Source organism: Nerophis ophidion, linkage group LG06, assembly GCF_033978795.1.
Source record: "Nerophis ophidion isolate RoL-2023_Sa linkage group LG06, RoL_Noph_v1.0, whole genome shotgun sequence".
Lineage (NCBI taxonomy): Eukaryota > Metazoa > Chordata > Actinopteri > Syngnathiformes > Syngnathidae > Nerophis > Nerophis ophidion.
Genome location: NC_084616.1, coordinates 6101706 through 6124502, shown reverse-complemented (window position 1 = coordinate 6124502; position 22797 = coordinate 6101706). Strand labels below are relative to the sequence as shown.

Here is a 22797-nt window from a genome sequence, read left to right as displayed (position 1 = left end):
GTTTTTTTTCAGTAAAATAAACAATTTCAAGTATCATTTCACAGGGACACATTTGACAATTGCCACTAGGGGTCAGTATGGTACAGAGAGCTTATCAGCTCTTCCAACGTCAATAAGTTAAAAGCCACAAGGAAGCTTGGGAGTCGTTGGGTAAGAGGTACCTGTCAATCACAAGACTGACACAAAAAGAGATGGACAACGTTAAATGCTTGAACAATTGAGTCATTACTGGAGCTGACATGTTTTGACTAACTTGGTTGACAATGGCAGCAGAGAACCCACACCTGCGTTCAATAAATGCGAAACAGAGATAAGGTCCAGAACCTTAGTCAAAGGTCTGTGCTAAGCAGAAGGGTTGCAGAGTACCTTGAAGGAGCAGAAACTTTTTAAAAGATACAGACTGCATGCTGTGACGGTTCTTTCAGCTTCATTCAAGATTCAAATGTGTTGCATGAATTGTATGTGCTTTCACTATGTATTTAGGAACACAACTCCAGGGGGGTTCCAAGAACAACATTCAAACTTAACTGCTTTCTGTTGTTTAGCGGAGACAGACAATTCCCAGAGAATGTTGGACAGAGATTCAGCACAGCATCTGAAGCTGAGGGACGGACAACTCTTTTTTGAAGAAGTCTACCACCAGGATGTGAACAACTACCTTCCTTCAGCCCACCTGCAGATAGACAGCAGAAAACGTGAGTGACAGCTGCAACTCCGACTTTGCCTTTAGAGACTAGACTTAGATTAGATTAGATAGTACTTTATTTATTCCGTCAGGAGAGTTCCTTCAGGAAAAATGACAATTTTCAGCTCAATCCCATTCAAGATCAGACAAACATTACAGGGAGACAGAACAGGATCGCTGACGGGTCTGCCGGCTTCCAGCGCCCCTTACAAAAAAGATGACATACAGGTAAACAATCAGTCTTAGCCTGGGCCCTGGAGTGGGGGTGCAGACTGAGGCCAAGGGAAAAAAACAACTCATAGCCATAGTACACATCCCTCTTACATCAATCAATCAATCAATGTTTACTTATATAGCCCTAAATCACTAGTGTCTCAAAGGGCTGCACAAACCACCACGACATCCTCGGTAGGCCCACATAAGGGCAAGAAAAACTCACACCCAGTGGGACATCGGTGACAATGATGACTATGAGAACCTTGGAGAGGAGGAAAGCAATGGATGTCGAGCGGGTCTAACATGATACTGTGAGAGTTCAATCCACAATGGATCCAACACAGTCGCGAGAGTCCAGTCCAAAGCGGATCCAACACAGCAGCGAGAGTCCCGTTCACAGCGGAGCCAGCAGGAAACCATCACAAGCGCAGGCGGATCAGCAGCGCAGAGAAGTCCCCAGCCGATACACAGGCAAGCAGTACATGGCCACCGGATCGGACCGGACCCCCTCCACAAGGGAGAGTGGGACATTGAAGAAAAAGAAAAGAAACGGCAGATCAACTGGTCTAAAAAGGGAGTTACATGTGTGTAAGAGGGAAAAAAATCAAACATCAAAGAACACAGAGGACATTAAAGACATTAAAGCAGCAGATACAACCAGACACTTCTACATACAGCTATGAATAAAAAGTAAAATAAACATGCGGTGTTCCACGCCATTGTCATTGTCCGCTGGGGAGGAGGGAGCATGGCCAGAGACAGGAGCAGACCCAACAAAGCAACCAAGACAGCCGACTCCACTCTCGGCCAATGTCCAGTCCACATGGATGAGCGAGGATACGTCCAAGGTGACTGAGGTGTCCGACACCTGCTCACCCAGCCAAGACACCGCCAAGCCTCTCCGTCCCAGTGCTAGCTCCGCAGCCCTGTCCCCCTCATCCGCATCTCCTCCAGTCCCTCCAAACAGACTCCGGTGGAGAAGCTGGTCTCCATGGCCAAAAGGCTCCCGGGAGGCAGATCCAGAAGTCCCCAAAAAAAGCACCACAGAGGTCACGAAAGTGCCACCCCTTGTCACACAGTCCCAAAGGGTCCCGGACCAAAATGCAAAAAAAATATAATAACACATGAAAACAAGAGGGAAACACAAAACGATGACACAAGAACACAGAGCGCCATCTTGGAAAAAAAAAAAAGTTTGAATAAGATTGACCATATTAATAGTTTTATATCTCTTGCTCATTTTCATCTCTTGTCCACAGCAGAGCTTTGGAGGAAAACAATTTCCCGCCAACATTTTGGGTCTTTTTAAAATAAGCCAGATGTTTTTACGATTACGCATCACAGTAATGCGGACGTTGTACCGATCCGTTGTGGTGAAGAAGGAGCTGAGCCGGAAGGCAAAGCTCTCAATTTACCGGTCGATCTAAGTTCCCATCCTCACCTATGGTCATGAGCTTTGGGTCATGACCGAAAGGATAAGATCATGGGTACAAGCGGCCCAAATGAGTTTGGGTCTCTCCCTTAGAGATAGGGTGAGAAGCTCTGCCATCCGGGAGGAACTCAAAGTAAAGCCGCTGCTCCTCCACATGGAGAGGAGCCGGATGAGGTGGTTCGGGCATCTGGTCAGGATGCCACCCGAACGCCTCCCTAGGGAGGTGTTTAGGGCACGTCCAACCGGTAGGAGGCCACGGGGAAGACCCAGGACACGTTGGGAAGACTATGTCTCCCGGCTGGCCTGGGAACGCCTCGGGATCCCCCGGGAAGAGCAAGACGAAGTGGCTGGGGAGGAGACCCTGCCCCAAGGGGGGGAGTTCCAGTACCTAGGAGTCTTGTTCACGAGTGAGGGAAGAGTGGATGGTGAGATCGACAGGCGGATCGGTGCGGCGTCTTCAGTAATGCGGACGTTGTACCGATCCGTTGTGGTGAAGAAGGAGCTGAGCCGGAAGGCAAAGCTCTCAATTTACCGGTCGATCTACGTTCCCATCCTCACCTATGGTCATGAGCTTTGGGTCATGACCGAAAGGATAAGATCACGGGTACAAGCGGCCCAAATGAGTTTCCTCCGCCGGGTGGCGGGGCTCTCCCTTAGAGATAGGGTGAGAAGCTCTGCCAACCGGTAGGAGGCTACGGGGAAGACCCAGGACACGTTGGGAAGACTATGTCTCCCGGCTGGCCTGGGAACGCCTCGGGATAAGTAAACATTGATTGATTACATGCTAAATGTCCAGTTTTGTGGAAATACTCGCAGCGGATAATACCGCTCACATCCAAGAATGTGATCAATTGCAATCATGACACTTTTCTGACATGTCTTTCAACGCACTCTCAAGTATTTCAATCATCAATCAATCAATGTTTACTTATATAGCCCTAAATCACTAGTGTCTCAAAGGGCTGCACAAACCACTACGACATCCTCGGTAGGCCCACATAAGGGCAAGGAAAACTCACACCCAGTGGGACGTCGGTGACAATGATGACTATGAGAACCTTGGAGAGGAGGAAAGCAATGGATGTCGAGCGGGTCTAACATGATACTGTGAAAGTTCAATCCATAATGGATCCAACACAGTCGCGAGAGTCCAGTCCAAAGCGGATCCAACACAGCAGCGAGAGTCCCGTTCATAGCGGAGCCAGCAGGAAAACATCCCAAGCGGAGGCGGGATGTCCCCAGTCGATACACAGGCAAGCAGTACATGGCCACCGGATCGGACCGGACCCCCTCCACAAGGGAGAGTGGGACATAGGAGAAAAAGAAAAGAAACGGCAGATCAACTGGTCTAAAAAGGGAGTCTATTTAAAGGCTAGAGTATACAAATGAGTTTTAAGGTGAGACTTAAATGCTTCTACTGAGGTGGCATCTCGAACTGTTACCGGGAGGGCATTCCAGAGTACTGGAGCCCGAAATGAAAACGCTCTATAGCCCGTAGACTTTTTTGGGGCTTTGGGATGAATGCCTATGGTGCTGTTAAGTTATTGTGGCTCAATGTGCCATTTTTTTATTTAATTTTAATGTAATATTATTTAATAAATATTATTGTTTTAGTTGCTTAAGAGATATTCCTGGCTCTGAATTTGCTCATTGCTATTTTTATGTTTTTGTGCATTACTTGTTGCCGTAATCAGGTTACTCATCAGTTACTCAGTACTTGAGTATTCTTTTCACGACATACTTTTTACTTTTACTCAAGTAAATATTTGGGTGACTACTCCTTACTTTTACTTGAGTAATACATCTCTGAAGTAACAGTACTCTTACTTGAGTACAATTTCTGGCTACTCTACCCACCTCTGCTGATCGCCAATCAGAGGCAGGTGTGTGCAATCAGTGCTCATATCCGAAAGGAGGCAAGCGCTGAAACGGAAATAAAGGCTAAATAGCGTAAAAACAAGATCCAAAGTCGAACATGGAATGGCGGGTCACAACACATAAGCTTCATAACAGTATTTGTGTGTGCAGCCCCCATGGGAAGCATCTCATCCATGGAGGTGAACGTGGATGTGCTGGAGCAAATGGACCTGATGGACGTCTCGGACCAGGAGGCCCTGGATGTGTTCCTCAACTCAGGCTCCGAAGCAGATGAGGGAGCGCTTGCATCCCCACAGCCTGGTTCGTGTTTGCGTTTATTTTCCTAAATGTATAATTGAGTACACTCAGCTGCGATCAAGTGTCAAGTCAAGTAAAATTGAACCAAATTGCTTTACAGGTTTAACAAAAAAAAAGCATAGATCAGGGGGTGCCCATTACGTCGATCGTGAGCTACCAGTCGACCGCGGGGGGTGTGTCAGTCCATCTCCAGCCAGGCTTTTAAAAAAAATAGACCTAAAAATGAGTGATCATCAATCTTCACCAAGACGTCACTTAAATGACATTCACGGTACCGGAGGGTCTTGTGAGATGACGCTGGCTGCTGCAAGATCATTATTATGAAAATATGACCGAGAGGAAGGCGAGAAACACTTTTTATTTCAACAGACTCTCGCGCCGTACCTTCCGTCAAAACTCTAAAGGCCGACTGCACATTTCCTATCTTCACAATAAAAGCCCTGCTTCATGCTGCCTGCGCTAACTAAATACAGAGTCTCGGGAAAACTGGCGTGCACAAGCGATCCCTCAGAAAGCTGGCGTGCACAAGTCCAGCTTTCCGAGACTCTTATTTTGTTAGCGCAGGCAGCATGAAGCAGGGCTTTTATTGTGAAGATAGGAAATGTGCAGTCGGCCTTTAGAGTTTTGACGGAAGGGACGGCGCGAAAGTCTGTTGAAATAAAAAAGTGTTTCTCGCCTTCCTCTCTGTCATTTTTTCATAATAATGAACTGGCAGCAGCCAGCGTCATCTCACAAGACCCTCGGGTGCCGTGAATGTCAATCAAGCAAGCTACGGAATTTGCCGCCAATGTTTTTCTTGTAAAGTGTATGGAAGCTGGATGAATTAGATGCCAAAAACCAACCACTTTCATGTGGTATTGTACAGAAAGGACAACTTTTTTTTCTCCTCCATTTGAAAATGTGGGCGTTATCATCATTACTGTCTGATTCCAATCAATGCAAGTCATCAGAATCAGGTAATACACCAACTTATATTCTTGTCTTCGTGAAAGAAAGACATCTATATGTGTTACACATGCTTGTATTATCATTAAACACATTTAACTTGTTTACAAAAATGTCTCTTTCATAAATAAATAAATATAAATGATATATATAAATGAGGTAGATCCCCTCGAGTTGGTCAATTGAAAAGTAGCTCGCCTGCAGAAAAAGTGTGGGCACCCCTGGTATAAAGCAACAGAAACAGAAAACAAGCAAAGAACATAAACAATGAACGAGCTGAACAAAATAGTGCAAAAAGCAATACTGTAGAAGGGATCGAATAAAAAGTAAAAAAATTGCTAAATAGAAATCATAATAATAAAAGTGCGAGCGGTCCATCCTGGGCCTCGACTCTGGACCGCCAGTACTTCTTCCATGGTCATCGCACCGGACCCCCTCCACAAGGGAGGGGGGGGGACATAGGAGAAAGAAAAGAAGCGTCAGATCAACTGGTCTAAAAAGGAGGTCTATTTAAAGGCTAGAGTATACAAATGAGTTTTAAGGTGAGACTTAAATGTTTCTACTGAGGTGGCATCTCGAACTGTTACCAGGAGGGCATTCCAGAGTACTGGAGCCCGAAATGAAAACGCTCTATAGCCCGCAGACTTTTTTTGGGCTCTAGGAATCACTAATAAGCCGGAGTCCTTTGAACGCAGATTTCTTGCCGGGACATATGGTACAATACAATCGGCAAGATAGGATGGAGCTAGACCGTGTAGTATTTTATACGTAAGTAGTAAAACCTTAAAGTCACATCTTAGGTGCACAGGAAGCCAGTGCAGGTGAGCCAGTAAAGGTATATATGTATGTATATATGTATATAAAGGTATATACAGTATAGGTATATATGTATGTATATATGTATATAAAGGTATATACAGTATAGGTATATATGTATGTATATATGTATATAAAGGTATATACAGTATAGGTATATATGTATGTATATATGTATATAAAGGTATATACAGTACAGGCGTAATATGATCAAACTTTCTTGTTCCTGTCAAAAGTCTAGCAGCCGCATTTTGTACCAACTGTAATCTTTTAATGCTAGACATGGGGAGACCCGAAAATAATACGTTACAGTAATCGAGACGAGGCGTAACAAACGCATGGATAATGATCTCAGCGTCTTTAGTGGACAGAATGGAGCGAATTTTAGCGATATTACGGAGATGAAAGAAGGCCGTTTTAGTAACGCTTTTAATGTGTGACTCAAAGGAGAGAGTTGGGTCAAAGATAATACCCAGATTTTTTACCGAGTCACCTTGTTTTATTATTTGGTTGTCAAATGTTAAAGTTGTATTATTAAATAGAGGTCGGTGTCTAGCAGGACATAATTGTTGAAGAAGGTCGAATGATGTAATTACGCAGGTTTCCTGACAATTAAGTCTTACATGCAGACAGAAAAATTCTTAAACTGACACATTTGTGTTTTTGCTATCATCTCAGCTCATTTCAGCCACTGAATAATAACAGCGACTGTACCTAAAGTCTACATGTGCTTTGTGGACTTGGAGAAGGCATTCGACCGTGTGCCTCGGGAAGTCCTGTGGGGAGTGCTCAGAGAGTATGGGGTATCGGACTGTCTTATTGTGGCGGTCCGCTCCCTGTATGATCAGTGTCAGAGTTTGGTCCGCATTGCTGGCAGTAAGTCGGACTCGTTTCCAGTGAGGGTTGGACTCCGCCAAGGCTGTCCTTTGTCACCCATTCTGTTCATAACTTTTATGGACAGAATTTCTAGGCGCAGTCAAGGCGTTGAGGGGTTCCGGTTTGGTGACCGCAGGATTAGGTCTCTGCTTTTTGCAGATGATGTGGTCCTGATGGCTTCATCTGACCGGGATCTTCAGCTCTCACTGGATCGGTTTGCAGCGACCGGAATGAGAATCAACACCTCCAAGTCCGAGTCCATGGTTCTCGCCCGGAAAAGGGTGGAATGCCATCTCCGGGTTGGGGAGGAGACCCTGCCCCAAGTGGAGGAGTTCAAGTACCTAGGAGTCTTGTTCGCGAGTGAGGGAAGAGTGGATCGTGAGATCGACTGCGGCGTCTTCAGTAATGCGGACGTTGTACCGATCCGTTGTGGTGAAGAAGGAGCTGAGCCGGAAGGCAAAGCTCTCAATTTACCGGTCGATCTACGTTCCCATCCTCACCTATGGTCATGAGCTTTGGGTCATGACCGAAAGGATAAGATCACGGGTACAAGCGGCCCAAATGAGTTTCCTCCGTTAGGTGGTTGGGTTCTCCCTTAGAGATAGGGTGAGAAGCTCTGTCATCCGGGAGGAACTCAAAGTAAAGCCGCTGCTCCTTCACATGGAGAGGAGCCAGATGAGGTGGTTCGGGCATCTGGTCAGGATGCCACCCGAACGCCTCCCTAGGGAGGTGTTTAGGGCACGTCCAACCGGGAGGAGGCCACGGGGAAGACCCAGGACACGTTGGGAAGACTATGTCTCCCGGCTGGCCTGGGAACGCCTCGGGATCCCCCGGGAAGAGCTAGACGAAGTGGCTGGGGAAAGGGAAGTCTGGGTTTCCCTGTTTAGGCTGTTGCCCCCGCGACCCTACCTCGGATAAGCGGAAGAAGATGGATGGATGGTACCTAAAGAAACCTAAACCAGACAGAACACACCTTTTGAACAGCTTCTCTTTACAGAGGTGGAGGACGATGGTGAAAATGAAGAAGCTGAGGTTGTCTACCGGCTCTGTCCACCTTTGCCACGGCAAAATGAAGACCTCAACGGGTCCAAATCTCGAATGTCGTCGACGTCATCGGACTCCAGCGATACCAGTGGGGACACACCTGTGATCCAGTCAGATGATGAGGACGTTAAGGCCGACACACAACTGCTGACCTCTGTTGCTCAGCCCGGGGACGAAGAAACAGAGGATGAATAAGAGGATCAAAAAGGTTCTGGTACTAAACCTTCACAAAGACCGAAGGAAAGATAAGCAGACAAGGTGAATAAAGGTCCAACGTCTTCCTCTTAATGCTTCTCTTCGTCTTCAGAGAAACCACAGCATGGTCCTCCTGCTCTTGTTTGTCCTCTAAATGTTAGTGTGCACGGTCCTCCTGCTCTTGTTTGTCCTCTAAATGTTAGTGTGCATGGTCCACCTGCTCTTGTTTGTCCTCTAAATGTTAGTGTGCATGGTCCTCCTGCTCTTGTTTGTCCTCTAAATGTTAGTGTGCATGGTCCTCCTGCTCTTGTTTGTCCTCTAAATGTTAGTGTGCATGGTCCTCCTGCTCTTGTTTGTCCTCTGAATGTTAGTGTGCATGGTCCACCTGCTCTTGTTTGTCCTCTAAATGCTAGTGTGCATGGTCCACCTGCTCTTGTTTGTCCTCTAAATGTTAGTGTGCATCGTCCACCTGCTCTTGTTTGTCCTCTAAATGTTAGTGTGCATGGTCCACTTGCTCTTGTTTGTCCTCTAAATGTTAGTGTGCATGGTCCACCTGCTCTTGTTTGTCCTTTAAATGTTAGTGTACATGGTCCACCTGCTCTTGTTTGTCCTCTAAATGTTAATGTGCATGGTCCACCTGCTCTTGTTTGTCCTCTAAATGTTAGTGTGAATGGTCCACCTGCTCTTGTTTGTCCTCTAAATGTTAGTGTGCATGGTCCACCTGCTCTTGTTTGTCCTCTAAATGTTAGTGTGCATGGTCCACCTGCTCTTGTTTGTCCTCTAAATGTTAGTGTGCATGGTCCACCTGCTCTTGTTTGTCCTCTAAATGTTAGTGTGCATGGTCCACCTGCTCTTCTTTGTCCTCTAAATGTTAGTGTGCATGGTCCACCTGCTCTTGTTTGTCCTCTAAATGTTAGTGTGCATGGTCCACCTGCTCTTGTTTGTCCTCTAAATGTTAGTGTGCATGGTCCACCTGCTCTTGTTTGTCCTCTAAATGTTAGTGTGCATGGTCCACCTGCTCTTGTTTGTCCTCTAAATGTTAGTGTGCATTGTCCACCTGCTCTTGTTTGTCCTTTAAATGTTAGTGTGCATTGTCCACCTGCTCTTGTTTGTCCTCTAAATGTTAGTGTGCATGGTCCACCTGCTCTTGTTTGTCCTCTAAATGTTAGTGTGCATGGTCCACCTGCTCTTGTTTGTCCTCTAAATGTTAGTGTGCATGGTCCACCTGCTCTTGTTTGTCCTCTAAATGTTAGTGTGCATTGTCCACCTGCTCTTGTTTGTCCTTTAAATGTTAGTGTGCATTGTCCACCTGCTCTTGTTTGTCCTCTAAATGTTAGTGTGCATGGTCCACCTGCTCTTGTTTGTCCTCTAAATGTTAGTGTGCATGGCCCACCTGCTCTTGTTTGTCCTCTAAATGTTAGTGTGCATGGTCCACCTGCTCTTGTTTGTCCTCTAAATGTTAGTGTGCATGGTCCACCTGCTCTTGTTTGTCCTCTAAATGTTAGTGTGCATGGTCCACCTGCTCTTGTTTGTCCTTTGAATGTTAGTGTGCATTGTCCACCTGCTCTTGTTTGTCCTCTAAATTTTAGTGTGCATGGTCCACCTGCTCTTGTTTGTCCTCTAAATGTTAGTGTGCATGGCCCACCTGCTCTTGTTTGTCATCTAAATGTTAGTGTGCATGGTCCACCTGCTCTTGTTTGTCCTCTAAATGTTAGTGTGCATGGTCCACCTGCTCTTGTTTGTCCTCTAAATGTTAGTGTGCATGGTCCACCTGCTCTTGTTTGTCCTCTAAATGTTAGTGTGCATGGTCCACCTGCTCTTGTTTGTCCTCTAAATGTTAGTGTGCATTGTCCATCTGCTCTTGTTTGTCCTCTAAATGTTAGTGTGCATGGTCCACCTGCTCTTGTTTGTCCTCTAAATGTTAGTGTGCATGGTCCACCTGCTCTTGTTTGTCCTCTAAATGTTAGTGTGCATGGTCCACCTGCTCTTGTTTGTCCTTTGAATGTTAGTGTGCATTGTCCACCTGCTCTTGTTTGTCCTCTAAATTTTAGTGTGCATGGTCCACCTGCTCTTGTTTGTCCTCTAAATGTTAGTGTGCATGGCCCACCTGCTCTTGTTTGTCATCTAAATGTTAGTGTGCATGGTCCACCTGCTCTTGTTTGTCCTCTAAATGTTAGTGTGCATGGTCCACCTGCTCTTGTTTGTCCTCTAAATGTTAGTGTGCATGGTCCACCTGCTCTTGTTTGTCCTCTAAATGTTAGTGTGCATGGTCCACCTGCTATTGTTTGTCCTCTAAATGTTAGTGTGCATGGTCCACCTGCTCTTGTTTGTCCTCTAAATGTTAGTGTGCATGGTCCACCTGCTCTTGTTTGTCCTCTAAATGTTAGTGTGCATGGTCCACCTGCTCTTGTTTGTCCTCTAAATGTTAGTGTGCATGGTCCACCTGCTCTTGTTTGTCCTCTAAATGTTAGTGTGCATGGTCCACCTGCTCTTGTTTGTCCTTTGAATGTTAGTGTGCATGGTCCACCTGCTCTTGTTTGTCCTCTAAATGTTAGTGTGCATGGTCCACCTGCTCTTGTTTGTCCTCTAAATGTTAGTGTGCATGGTCCATCTGCTCTTGTTTGTCCTCTAAATGTTAGTGTGCATGGTCCACCTGCTCTTGTTTGTCCTCTAAATGTTAGTGTGCATGGTCCACCTGCTCATGTTTGTCCTCTAAATGTTAATGTGCATGGCCCACCTGCTCTTGTTTGTCCTCTAAATGTTAGTGTGCATGGTCTACCTGCTCTTGTTTGTCCTCTAAATGTTAGTGTGCATGGTCCACCTGCTCTTGTTTGTCCTTTTAATGTTAGTGTGCATGGTCCATCTGCTCTTGTTTGTCCTTTGAATGTTAGTGTGCATGGTCCACCTGCTCTTGTTTGTCCTCTAAATGTTAGTGTGCATGGTCCACCTGCTCTTGTTTGTCCTCTAAATGTTAGTGTGCATGGTCCACCTGCTCTTGTTTGTCCTCTAAATGTTAGTGTGCATGGTCCTCCTGCTCTTGTTTGTCCTCTAAATGTTAGTGTGCATGGTCCACCTGCTCTTGTTTGTCCTCTCAATGTTAGTGTGCATGGTCCACCTGCTCTTGTTTGTCCTCTAAATGTTAGTGTGCATTGTCCACCTGCTCTTGTTTGTCCTCTAAATATTGGTGTGCATGGTCCACCTGCTCTTGTTTGTCCTCTAAATGTTAGTGTGCATGGTCCACCTGCTCTTGTTTGTCCTCTAAATGTTAGTGTGCATGGACCACCTGCTCTTGTTTGTCCTCTAAATGTTAGTGTGCATGGTCCACCTGCTCTTGTTTGTCATCTAAATGTTAGTGTGCATGGACCACCTGCTCTTGTTTGTCCTCTAAATGTTAGTGTGCATGGTCCACCTGCTCTTGTTTGTCCTCTAAATGTTAGTGTGCATGGTCCACCTGCTCTTGTTTGTCCTCTAAATGTTAGTGTGCATGGTCCACCTGCTCTTGTTTGTCCTCTAAATGTTAGTGTGCATGGTCCACCTGCTCTTGTTTGTCCTCTAAATGTTAGTGTGCATTGTCCACATGCTCTTGTTTGTCCTCTAAATGTTAGTGTGCATGGTCCACCTGCTCTTGTTTGTCCTCTAAATGTTAGTGTGCATGGTCCACCTACTCTTGTTTGTCCTCTAAATGTTAGTGTGCATGGTCCACCTGCTCTTGTTTGTCCTCTAAATGTTAGTTTGCATGGCCCACCTGCTCTCGTTTGTCCTCTAAATGTTAGTGTGCATGGTCCACCTGCTCTTGTTTGTCCTCTAAATGTTAGTGTGCATGGTCCACCTGCTCTTGTTTGTCCTCTAAATGTTAGTGTGCATTGTCCACCTGCTCTTGTTTGTCCTCTAAATGTTAGTGTGCATGGTCCACCTGCTCTTGTTTGTCCTCTAAATGTTAGTGTGCATGGCCCACCTGCTCTCGTTTGTCCTCTAAATGTTAGTGTGCATGGTCCACCTGCTCTTGTTTGTCCTCTAAATGTTAGTGTGCATGGTCCACCTGCTCTTGTTTGTCCTCTAAATGTTAGTGTGCATGGTCCACCTGCTCTCGTTTGTCCTCTAAATGTTAGTGTGCATGGTCCACCTGCTCTTGTTTGTCCTCTAAATGTTAGTGTGCATGGTCCACCTGCTCTTGTTTGTCCTCTAAATGTTAGTGTGCATGGTCCATCTGCTCTTGTTTGTCCTCTAAATGTTAGTGTGCATGGTCCACCTACTCTTGTTTGTCCTCTAAATGTTAGTGTGCATGGTCCACCTGCTCTTGTTTGTCCTCTAAATGTTAGTGTGCATGGTCCACCTACTCTTGTTTGTCCTCTAAATGTTAGTGTGCATGGTCCACCTGCTCTTGTTTGTCCTCTAAATGTTAGTGTGCATGGTCCACCTGCTCTTGTTTGTCCTCTAAATGTTAGTGTGCATGGTCCACCTGCTCTTGTTTGTCCTCTAAATGTTAGTGTGCATGGTCCACCTGCTCTTGTTTGTCATCTAAATATTAGTGTGCATGGTCCACCTGCTCTTGTTTGTCCTCTGAATGTTAGTGTGCATGGTCCACCTGCTCTTGTTTGTCCTCTAAATGTTAGTGTGCATGGTCCACCTGCTCTTGTTTGTCCTCTAAATGTTAGTGTGCATGGTCCACCTGCTCTTGTTTGTCCTCTAAATGTTAGTGTGCATGGTCCACCTGCTCTTGTTTGTCCTCTAAATGTTAGTGTGCATGGTCCATCTGCTCTTGTTTGTCCTCTAAATGTTAGTGTGCATGGTCCACCTGCTCTTGTTTGTCCTCTAAATGTTAGTGTGCATGGTCCACCTGGTCTTGTTTGTCCTCTAAATGTTAGTGTGCATGGTCCACCTGCTCTTGTTTGTCCTCTAAATGTTAGTGTGCATGGTCCATCTGCTCTTGTTTGTCCTCTAAATGTTAGTGTGCATGGTCCACCTGCTCTTGTTTGTCCTCTAAATGTTAGTGTGCATGGTCCACCTGCTCTTGTTTGTCCTCTAAATTTTAGTGTGCATGGTCCACCTGCTCTTGTTTGTCCTCTAAATGTTAGTGTGCATAGTCCATCTGCTCTTGTTTGTCCTCTAAATGTTAGTGTGCACTGTCCACCTGCTCTTGTTTGTCCTCTAAATTTTAGTGTGCATGGTCCACCTGCTCTTGTTTGTCCTCTAAATGTTAGTGTGCATGGTCCACCTACTCTTGTTTGTCCTCTAAATGTTAGTGTGCATGGTCCATCTGCTCTTGTTTGTCCTCTAAATGTTGGTGTGCATGGTCCACCTGCTCTTGTTTGTCCTCTAAATGTTAGTGTGCATGGTCCACCTGCTCTTGTTTGTCCTCTAAATGTTAGTGTGCATGGTCCACCTGCTCTTGTTTGTCCTCTAAATGTTAGTGTGCATGGTCCACCTGCTCTTGTTTGTCCTCTAAATGTTAGTGTGCATGGTCCACCTGCTCTTGTTTGTCCTCTAAATGTTAGTGTGCATGGTCCACCTGCTCTTGTTTGTCGTCTAAATGTTAGTGTGCATGGTCCACCTGCTCTTGTTTGTCATCTAAATGTAAGTGTGCATGGTCCACCTGCTCTTGTTTGTCCTCTAAATGTTCGTGTGCATGGTCCACCTGCTCTTGTTTGTCCTTTGAATGTTAGTGTGCATTGTCCATCTGCTCTTGTTTGTCCTCTAAATTTTAGTGTGCATGGTCCACCTGCTCTTGTTTGTCCTCTAAATGTTAGTGTGCATGGCCCACCTGCTCTTGTTTGTCATCTAAATGTTAGTGTGCATGGTCCACCTGCTCTTGTTTGTCCTCTAAATGTTAGTGTGCATGGTCCATCTGCTCTTGTTTGTCCTCTAGATGTTAGTGTGCATGGTCCACCTGCTCTTGTTTGTCCTCTAAATGTTAGTGTGCATGGTCCACCTGCTCTTGTTTGTCCTCTAAATGCTAGTGTGCATTGTCCACCTGCTCTTGTTTGTCCTCTAAATGTTAGTGTGCATGGTCCACCTGCTCTTGTTTGTCCTCTAAATGTTAGTGTGCATGGTCCACCTGCTCTTGTTTGTCCTCTAAATGTTAGTGTGCATGGTCCACCTGCTCTTGTTTGTCCAAGCAGCCATTTTTGAGAAGAACGCTGCAGTGCATCTTCACTTTGCACATTTCCTTCTCAATAAAGGAGAAAAGCACAACATTTCAGGCAAAAAAATAACCTTTTAACCATTATGAAGCAAAAGACTTGCCTAATATGGTAGATTGATGCCCTGCAGCCACAATCACATAGATGGACCTTCTCATTTCATTTGAAAGACTGTAAGCAGATGTTTTTAGGGCCCGCATGGCCCATTGCCGTCGTGCGTTTTATTGATTTTTAGGTTTTTTTTTAATTTTATTCTTTATTATTATTATTTTTAATATTATTATTAAGCGAAAGCCATTTATCAACAACATCCAGAAACGTAGATCTGTAATTTGACCCCCTTAACATGCTTCAAAACTCACCAAATTTTACACACACATCAGGACTGGCGAAAATTGCCATCTAATAAAAAACCAAACCCCAAAAGTCAAAATTGCGCTCCAGCGCCCCATAGGAAAAAACCCAGACAAAACTGCTTGTAACTTCTGTTGGGAATGTCGTAGAGACATGAAACAAAGACCTCTATGTTGGTCTGACTTAAACCAGGGCTCGGCAGCGGCCAAAGGCGGACCCGACCAACGCTACTTGCAGCTTTAATTTTTATTATTATTATTATTCCGCCGCCTCTTTGAACTGTAATTTGACCCTCTGGCCATGCTTCAAAACTCACCAAATTTAACACACTAATCAGAACTGGCAAAAATTGCCATTTAATAAAAAAACCAAACCCCAAAACTCAAAAATGTGCTCTAGCGCCCCCTAGGAAAAAAAACAGATTGCTTGTCATTTCCGTTAGGAATGTCGTAGAGACATGAAACAAAAACCTTTATGTAGGTCTGACTTAGACCTTGATTTCATAATTTTACTTTATACGGCAAAAATTGAAATTTTTTGGGCAAAAACCCCTTCAAAGCAAAATTTGCCTAAAAAAATGCTATTTTTGCCTCTTTGCACTGTATTTTGGCCCTGTCAAAATGCCTCAAAACTCACCAAACTTGACACACACATCAAGACTGGCAAAAATTGCAATCTAGTAAAAAAACCAAACCCCAAAACTCAAAATTGCACTCTAACGCAATTTTTGACTAAAACACAGAAAAATCTGCTCCTAGGAAGAAAACTCAAACAAAACTGCCTGTAACTTCCAGTAGGAATGTCGGAGGGACATGAAACAAAAACCTCTATGTAGGTCTCACTTAGACCTACATTTCAATAATCAACATCCTTCAGCAAAAATCAACAGGAAGTTGGCAATTACCCCTTCAAAACAAAAGTTTTGTAAAAACCCGTCACCTTTCTTCAAACGTTATCTCCTCTGAGCGCCTTTGTCGTGTCGGCTTCAAACTCGCACAGGAGAGAGTTTGAACCCTTCTGATTAAAAGTATGAGAAAGATTTTTGATTACTGCTCCGGTTTTGATTTTATGACCCCTTCAAAGATCAACTGCGCTGCTGTTGTCTCAAGATGGCTACTACCACTGGACAAAAGTATTGGGACACTTAGGACTAACACTAGGCAAAAGTATTGGGACACTTATGGCTAACAGTAGACAATGACAATGTAAAATGGAATTACATCTGTTTTGTCCTCAAAATTCTACACACAATACCCTATAATAATAGTAGCTACTATCCATGCTTCTACCGCTTATCCGGGTTTGGGTCGCGGGGGCAGCAGCCAAAGGCAGCTTTAATTTTTAAAGTTTTCTTTAAAACACATGGATTAATTTAACGCCACCTCTTTAATCCGGTGATATTGTCCTTCAGGTGATCTGTGCTACGAATGAAATGCAACAGCTAAACTTGAAACTGCAACTTCAGAACAAATGTGTTGTTATCCATATCTAATCTTTGGTATTACTTTATTCCCCCACAAAGGCTCAACCCCACACCTGCCGTTTGCTTTGGGGTTCTCCAACTACTTGAACTTCAACAACTGCACTCCAATGATGTCATCAGTAATGTTGTACATCTGTTTAACCTCCCTTACACAAATATGGATGTTTCGGACAAAACCTGTTGTGTGCACCTGCAAGTATACCCATGACCACAAATGCCAAACACATCCCCTTTGTGACGATCTTTATTTAGCTTACGCAACAGCTTTGTGTTGCATGACTCAAGCTGGAGTGACAGCTGTTATTAATGGCTATGTACACTACTTACTATTCTTCCTCTCCCCGCCTGTCAAATGACCCAAGATGTATGTTTAACAGACAAAGATATGCTTGTTAAAGCAAAGAGTGAGTTTCTTTGTGTGGTTGTGGGATAGAAAAGTCGGTACTTCATCAATACGATAATGGAAAGAAAGCAGAACATGTATCAATCAATCAATGTTTATTTATATAGCCCCACATCACAAATGTCTCAAAGGACTGCACAAAAGGGCAAGGAAAACTCACACTCAGTGGGACGCCAGTGACAATGCTGACTATGAGAAACCTTGGAGAGGACCTCAGAAAGCAATGGATGTCGAGCGGGTCTAACATGATACTGTGAAAGTTCAATCCATAGTGGCTCCAACACAGCCGCGAGAGTTCAGTTCAAAGCGGATCCAAGACAGCAGCGAGAGTCCCGTCCACAGGAAACCATCTCAAGCGGAGGCGGATCAGCAGCGTAGAGATGTCCCCAACTGATACAGGCGAGCGGTCCATCCTGGGTCTCGATTCTGGACAGCCAGTACTTCATCCATGGTCATCGGACCGGACCCCCTGCACAAGGAAGGGGGGGGGACATAGGAGAAAGAAAAGAAGCGGCAGATCAACTGGTCTAAAAAGGAGGTCTATTTAAAGGCTAGAGTATACAGATGAGTTTTAAGGTGAGACTTAAATGCTTCTACTGAGGTAGCATCTCGAACTGTTACCGGGAGGGCATTCCAGAGTACTGGAGCCCGAACGGAAAACGCTGTATAGCCCGCAGACTTTTTTTGGGGCTCTAGGAATCACTAATACGCCGGAGTCTTTTGAACGCAGATTTCTTGCCGGGACATATGGTACAATACAATCGGCAAGATAGGCTCGAGCTAGACCGTGTAGTATTTTACACGTATTTAGTAAAACCTTAAAGTCACAGGCGTAATGTGATCAAGCTTTCTTGTTCTTGTCAAAAGTCTAGCAGCCGCATTTTGTACCAACTGTAATCTTTTAATGCTAGACATGGGGAGACCCGAAAATAATACGTTACAGTAATCGAGACGAGACGTAACAAACGCATGGATAATGATCTCGGCGTCTTTAGTGGACAAAATTGAGCGAATTTTAGCGATATTACGGAGATGAAAGAAGGCCGTTTTAGTAACGCTTTTAATGTGTGCCTCAAAGGAGAGAGTTGGGTCGAAGATAATACCCAGATTTTTTAAATTTTGTAATTGCTTTCTTTCCTACACTTTATTGATGGTAGACTTCATGCCCTGACTTGAAGTGGCTGAGAACCATTCCGTACGAGCCTGATATATATCCCAAATAAGAAGTGCTACACGGAGTGTGCGAGCTATGTAATCACAGATTAATTATTACGCAGTTATTAGTTTGTGTACAATTGAAAACAAGTATAAAAGTCCTAAATGAGGATTCTGTGTGTAATACCTGCTATTAATTACCATGGTTACACTCATTTCCTGCAAATCAATCTACTGTCTGCTACCTGCCACCATTTCTGCAAAATACAAGTGCAATGTAGACAACAGAACTCATGTTTAGCACGCTAAACCTGCACTCTGGGAAACCACACAATGGCCGTTGTTAGCACCAGGGCAATTATTGCCGTGGTGTACTGGAATGATCCAGACACAAGAAAATGCACGTTGTTGTTGTCAGACAGGGCATATATGAATAATAATCAATCAGTTGAGAATACATCTTTAGAAGAGATGTCAATAATATAATCCTTATATGAACAAATGCTATCAAACAACACCCACAGGAAACAAAAACTCCTATGTAGGTCTGACTTAGACCCAATTTTCATACACTCACTTCTTTCAGCAAAAATCTACAGGAAGTTGGCAAAACCCCCTTCAAAATAACATTTTCGCAAAAAATGCAATTTTTGCCTCTTTGCGCTGTAATTTGACCCCTTTAAAATGCTTCAAAAGTCACCAAACTTGGTGCACACATAAGGACTGGCGAATATTGCGATCTAATGAAAAAAACAAACCCCAAAACTCAAAATTGCGCTCTAGCGCTATTTTTGAATAAAACACTGGAAAAACTGCTCCTAGGAAGAAAACACAGACAAAAATTGCTTGTAACTTCCAGTAAGAATGTCGGAGGGACATGAAACGAAAACCTCTATGTAGGTCTCGCTTAGACCTACATTTCATAGATTGACAACCCCCAACAAAAATCAACAGGAAGTTTGCAATCCCCCCAGCAAAACAAAAAAATTGTAAAAACCGGTCACCTTTCTTCAAACATTATGTCCTCTGAGTGCTTCTTTTGTTTTGGCTTCAAACTCGCACAGGAGAGGGATTGAACCCTTCTGATTAAAAGTATAGAACAGAGTTTTGATAATTTCTCAGGTTTTGATTTTACGCGCCTTCAAAGAACCCCTGTGCAAAGTCTCCTAAAAAATGTCATTTTTGCCTCTTTGAGCTGTTATTTGACCCCCTTAAAATGCTTCTAAACTCACCAAACTTGACACACACATCAGGTCTGGCAAAAATTGCGATCTGATGAAAAAAACCTAACCTCAAAACTCAAAATTGCGCTCTACCGCCTCCCTAGGAATACAACACGGACAAACTGCTCCTAGGAAGAAAACACAGACAAAACTGCTTGTAACTTCCGGTAGGAATGTCAGAAAGACATGAAACAAAAAACACTATGTAGGTCTCACTTAGACCTACATTTTAATAATTAACATACTTTAGCAAAAATCAACAGGAAGTTTGATATTTTCACTTCAATACAACAACTGCATTACTTTCACAATGCATTATATTCTCAAAATAGTGGCTCCAAGGCGTCTTCTAACGCTTATCCGGCCGTGGGTCTCGGGGGCAGCAGCCAAAGGCGGACCCGACCAACGCTGCTTGCAGCTTTAATTATTATTATTGAACTGTTATTTGACCCCCTGAACAAGCTTCAAAACTCACCAAATTTCACACATTCATCAGAACTGCCGAAAATTGCCATCTAATAAAAAAAAAACCCTAAAAATCAAAAATGCGCTCTAGCGCCCCCTACGAAAAAAACAAAACAGACTGCTTGTAACTTCCATTAGCAATGTCGTAGAGACATGAAACAAAAACCTCTATATAGGGCTGACTTAGACTCACAAATTCATCAGAACTGGCAAAAATTGCCATCTAATAAAAAAACCAAACCCTAAAAATCAAAAATGCGCTCTAGCGCCCCCTACGGAAAAAAAAAAAACAGACTGCTTGTAACTTCCGTTAGCAATGTCGTAGAGACATGAAACAAAAATCTCTATATAGGGCTGATTTAGACCTAGATTTCATAATTGTACTTTCTAGGGCAAAAATCAACAAAAATTTTGCAAAAACCCATTCAAAGCAAAATTTTCGCAAAAAAATGCTATTTTTGCCTCTTTGAGCTGTAATTTGACCCCCTTAAAATGCTTCAAAACTCACCAAACTTGGCACACACATCAGGACTGGCCGAAATTGCGATTTAATGAAAAAACCAAACCGCAAAACTCAAAAATGCGCTCTAGCGCAATTTTTGGATAAAACACAGAAAAAACTGCTCCTAGGAAGAAAACACAGACAAAACGGCTTGTAACTTCCGGTAGGAATGTCGGAGAGACCTGAAACAAAAACCTCTATGTAGGTCTCACTTAGACCTACATTTTAATACTTTACATCCTTCAGCAAAAATCAACAGGAAGTTAAAAATGACCCCTTCAAAATAAAAGTTTTGTAAACACCCGTCACCTTTTTTCAAAAGTTATCTCCTCTGAGCGAGTTTGGCGTTTCGGCTTCAAACTCGCACAGGAGAGAGATTGAACCCTTCTGATTAAAAGAGTAGAACAGAGTTTTGATTACGGCTCCGGTTTTGATTTTACGCGCCTTCAAAGAACCCCTAGGCAAAGTTTCCTAAAAAATGTCATTTTTGCCTCTTCGAGCTGTAATTTGACCCATTTAAAATGCTTCAAAGTGCAAGTTAAAGCTCTACTATGCCAAGCGAAAGCCATTTATCAACAACATCCAGAAACGCCGATCTGTAATTTGACCCCCTTAACATGCTTCAAAACTCACCAAATTTTACACACACATCAGGGCTGGGGAAAATTGCCCTCTAATAAAAAAATCAAACCCTAAAAATCAAAATTGCGCTTTAACGCCCCCTAGGAAAAAACACAGACAAAACTGCTTGTAACTTCTGTTAGGAATGTCGTAGAGACATGAAACAAAAACATTTATGTAGGTCTGCCTTAGACCATGGCTTGAGTAGCGGCGGCAGCAGCCAAAGGCGGACTCGACCAATGCTGCTTGCAGCTTTAATTGTATTTATGACAGTAAATGTGTTGATCGTTGCCATGAGCATGGAAAATTATCTTCCCACATCGTCTGCCATATTGAACTGATCGCCTCCTTTTGACAGTGGTGCAGCCTTTTGTGCGTAACTGTGCCAAAGGAGCTAAATACAAACGCAAAACAGTTTCAGGTATGAAAAGTCGCATTGCGAGCGCAGAACTGTGGTCTATGGTAAAAGTCAGCCTGTGTTTTAGTACACACAGACCTTGAGAAGATGAGGGTGTTCCTGTAGATTCAAAGAACATCAACTATCCACACTATGCTGGCCCTTACTTCAACCCTTTTGCCACAAATCTCAACGTGTGTGCTGTTTTTCATTTGGACATTTTGCTCTGATGTGAATAAAAATGAATGGAATTTCAAAAAAGGTTGTTTAATTTTGCCCGATTACTTTGCATTATCTCATTTACTGCTTTTTGTTCACCTTCTGGATAGAGAAAACTGCACAGTGTGATAAAATGATGATTAGCAGTAAATACTTTCAGTGCGTCCCAGACAAAGACGTCTGTACACTTCACAGAGAATGTTAGGATCCGGGCTACCTCTGTTAGTCACAGACTTCAAGAGGTAGTTGTGTTTAGCTTAAAGCAGGGGTGCCCATTACGTCGATCTCCAGCCAGGCTTTTAAAAAAAATAGACCTAAAAATGAGTGATCATCAATCTTCACCAAGACGTCACTTAAATGACATTCACGGTACCGGAGGGTCTTGTGAGATGACGCTGGCTGCTGCAAGATCATTATTATGAAAATATGACCGAGAGGAAGGCGAGAAACACTTTTTATTTCAACAGACTCTCGCGCCGTACCTTCCGTCAAAACTCTAAAGGCCGACTGCACATCACTTGTGCACGCCAGCTTTCCGAGACTCTTATTTTGTTAGCGCAGGCAGCATGAAGCAGCATGAAGCAGGGCTGCAGGCGAGCTACTTTTCAATTGACCAACTCGAGGGGATCTACCTCATTTATATATATCATTTATATTTATTTATTTATGAAAGAGACCTTTTTGTAAACAAGTTAAATGTGTTTAATGATAATACAAGCATGTGTAACACATATAGATGTCTTTCTTTCACCAAGACAAGAATATAAGTTGGTGTATTACCTGATTCTGATGACTTGCATTGATTGGAATCAGACAGTAATGATGATAACGCCCACATTTTCAAATGGAGGAGAAAAAAAGTTGTCCTTTCTGTACAATACCACATGAAAGTGGTTGGTTTTTGGCATCTAATTCATCCAGCTTCCATACACTTTACAAGAAAAACATTGGCGGCAAATTCCGTAGCTTGCTTGATTGACATTCACGGCACCCGAGGGTCTTGTGAGATGACGCTGGCTGCTGCCAGTTCATTATTATGAAAAAATGACAGAGAGGAAGGCGAGAAACACTTTTTATTTCAACAGACTCTCGCGCCGTACCTTCCGTCAAAACTCTAAAGGCCGACTGCACATTTCCTATCTTCACAATAAAAGCCCTGCTTCATGCTGCCTGCGCTAACTAAATACAGAGTCTCGGAAAACTGGCGTGCACAAGCGATCCCTCAGAAAGCTGGCGTGCACATCACTTGTGCACGCCAGCTTTCCCAGACTCTTATTTTGTTAGCGCAGGCAGCATGAAGCAGGGCTTTTATTGTGAAGATAGGAAATGTGCAGTCGGCCTTTAGAGTTTTGACGGAAGGGACGGCGCGAAAGTCTGTTGAAATAAAAAAGTGTTTCTCGCCTTCCTCTCTGTCATTTTTTCATAATAATGAACTGGCAGCAGCCAGCGTC

At 43.8% G+C, this 22797-nt stretch overlaps 1 protein-coding gene across 2 annotated transcripts in view; it reads left to right on the top strand.

Annotated features, from left to right (window-relative positions):
- Positions 1 to 21358, top strand: part of LOC133554101 (dysbindin-like) — a 55888-nt gene extending 34530 nt beyond the window's left edge. For both annotated transcript variants that reach the window (XM_061902502.1, XM_061902503.1), the window contains exons 2-5: positions 546 to 695; positions 4362 to 4511; positions 8143 to 8447; positions 16401 to 21358. In XM_061902502.1, coding sequence (XP_061758486.1) covers positions 546 to 695; positions 4362 to 4511; positions 8143 to 8384 — 542 coding nt within the window. In that variant the 3' untranslated portion in view covers positions 8385 to 8447; positions 16401 to 21358. The remainder of the gene's footprint in view (positions 1 to 545; positions 696 to 4361; positions 4512 to 8142; positions 8448 to 16400) is intronic.
- The last annotated feature ends 1439 nt before the right edge of the window (positions 21359 to 22797 follow it).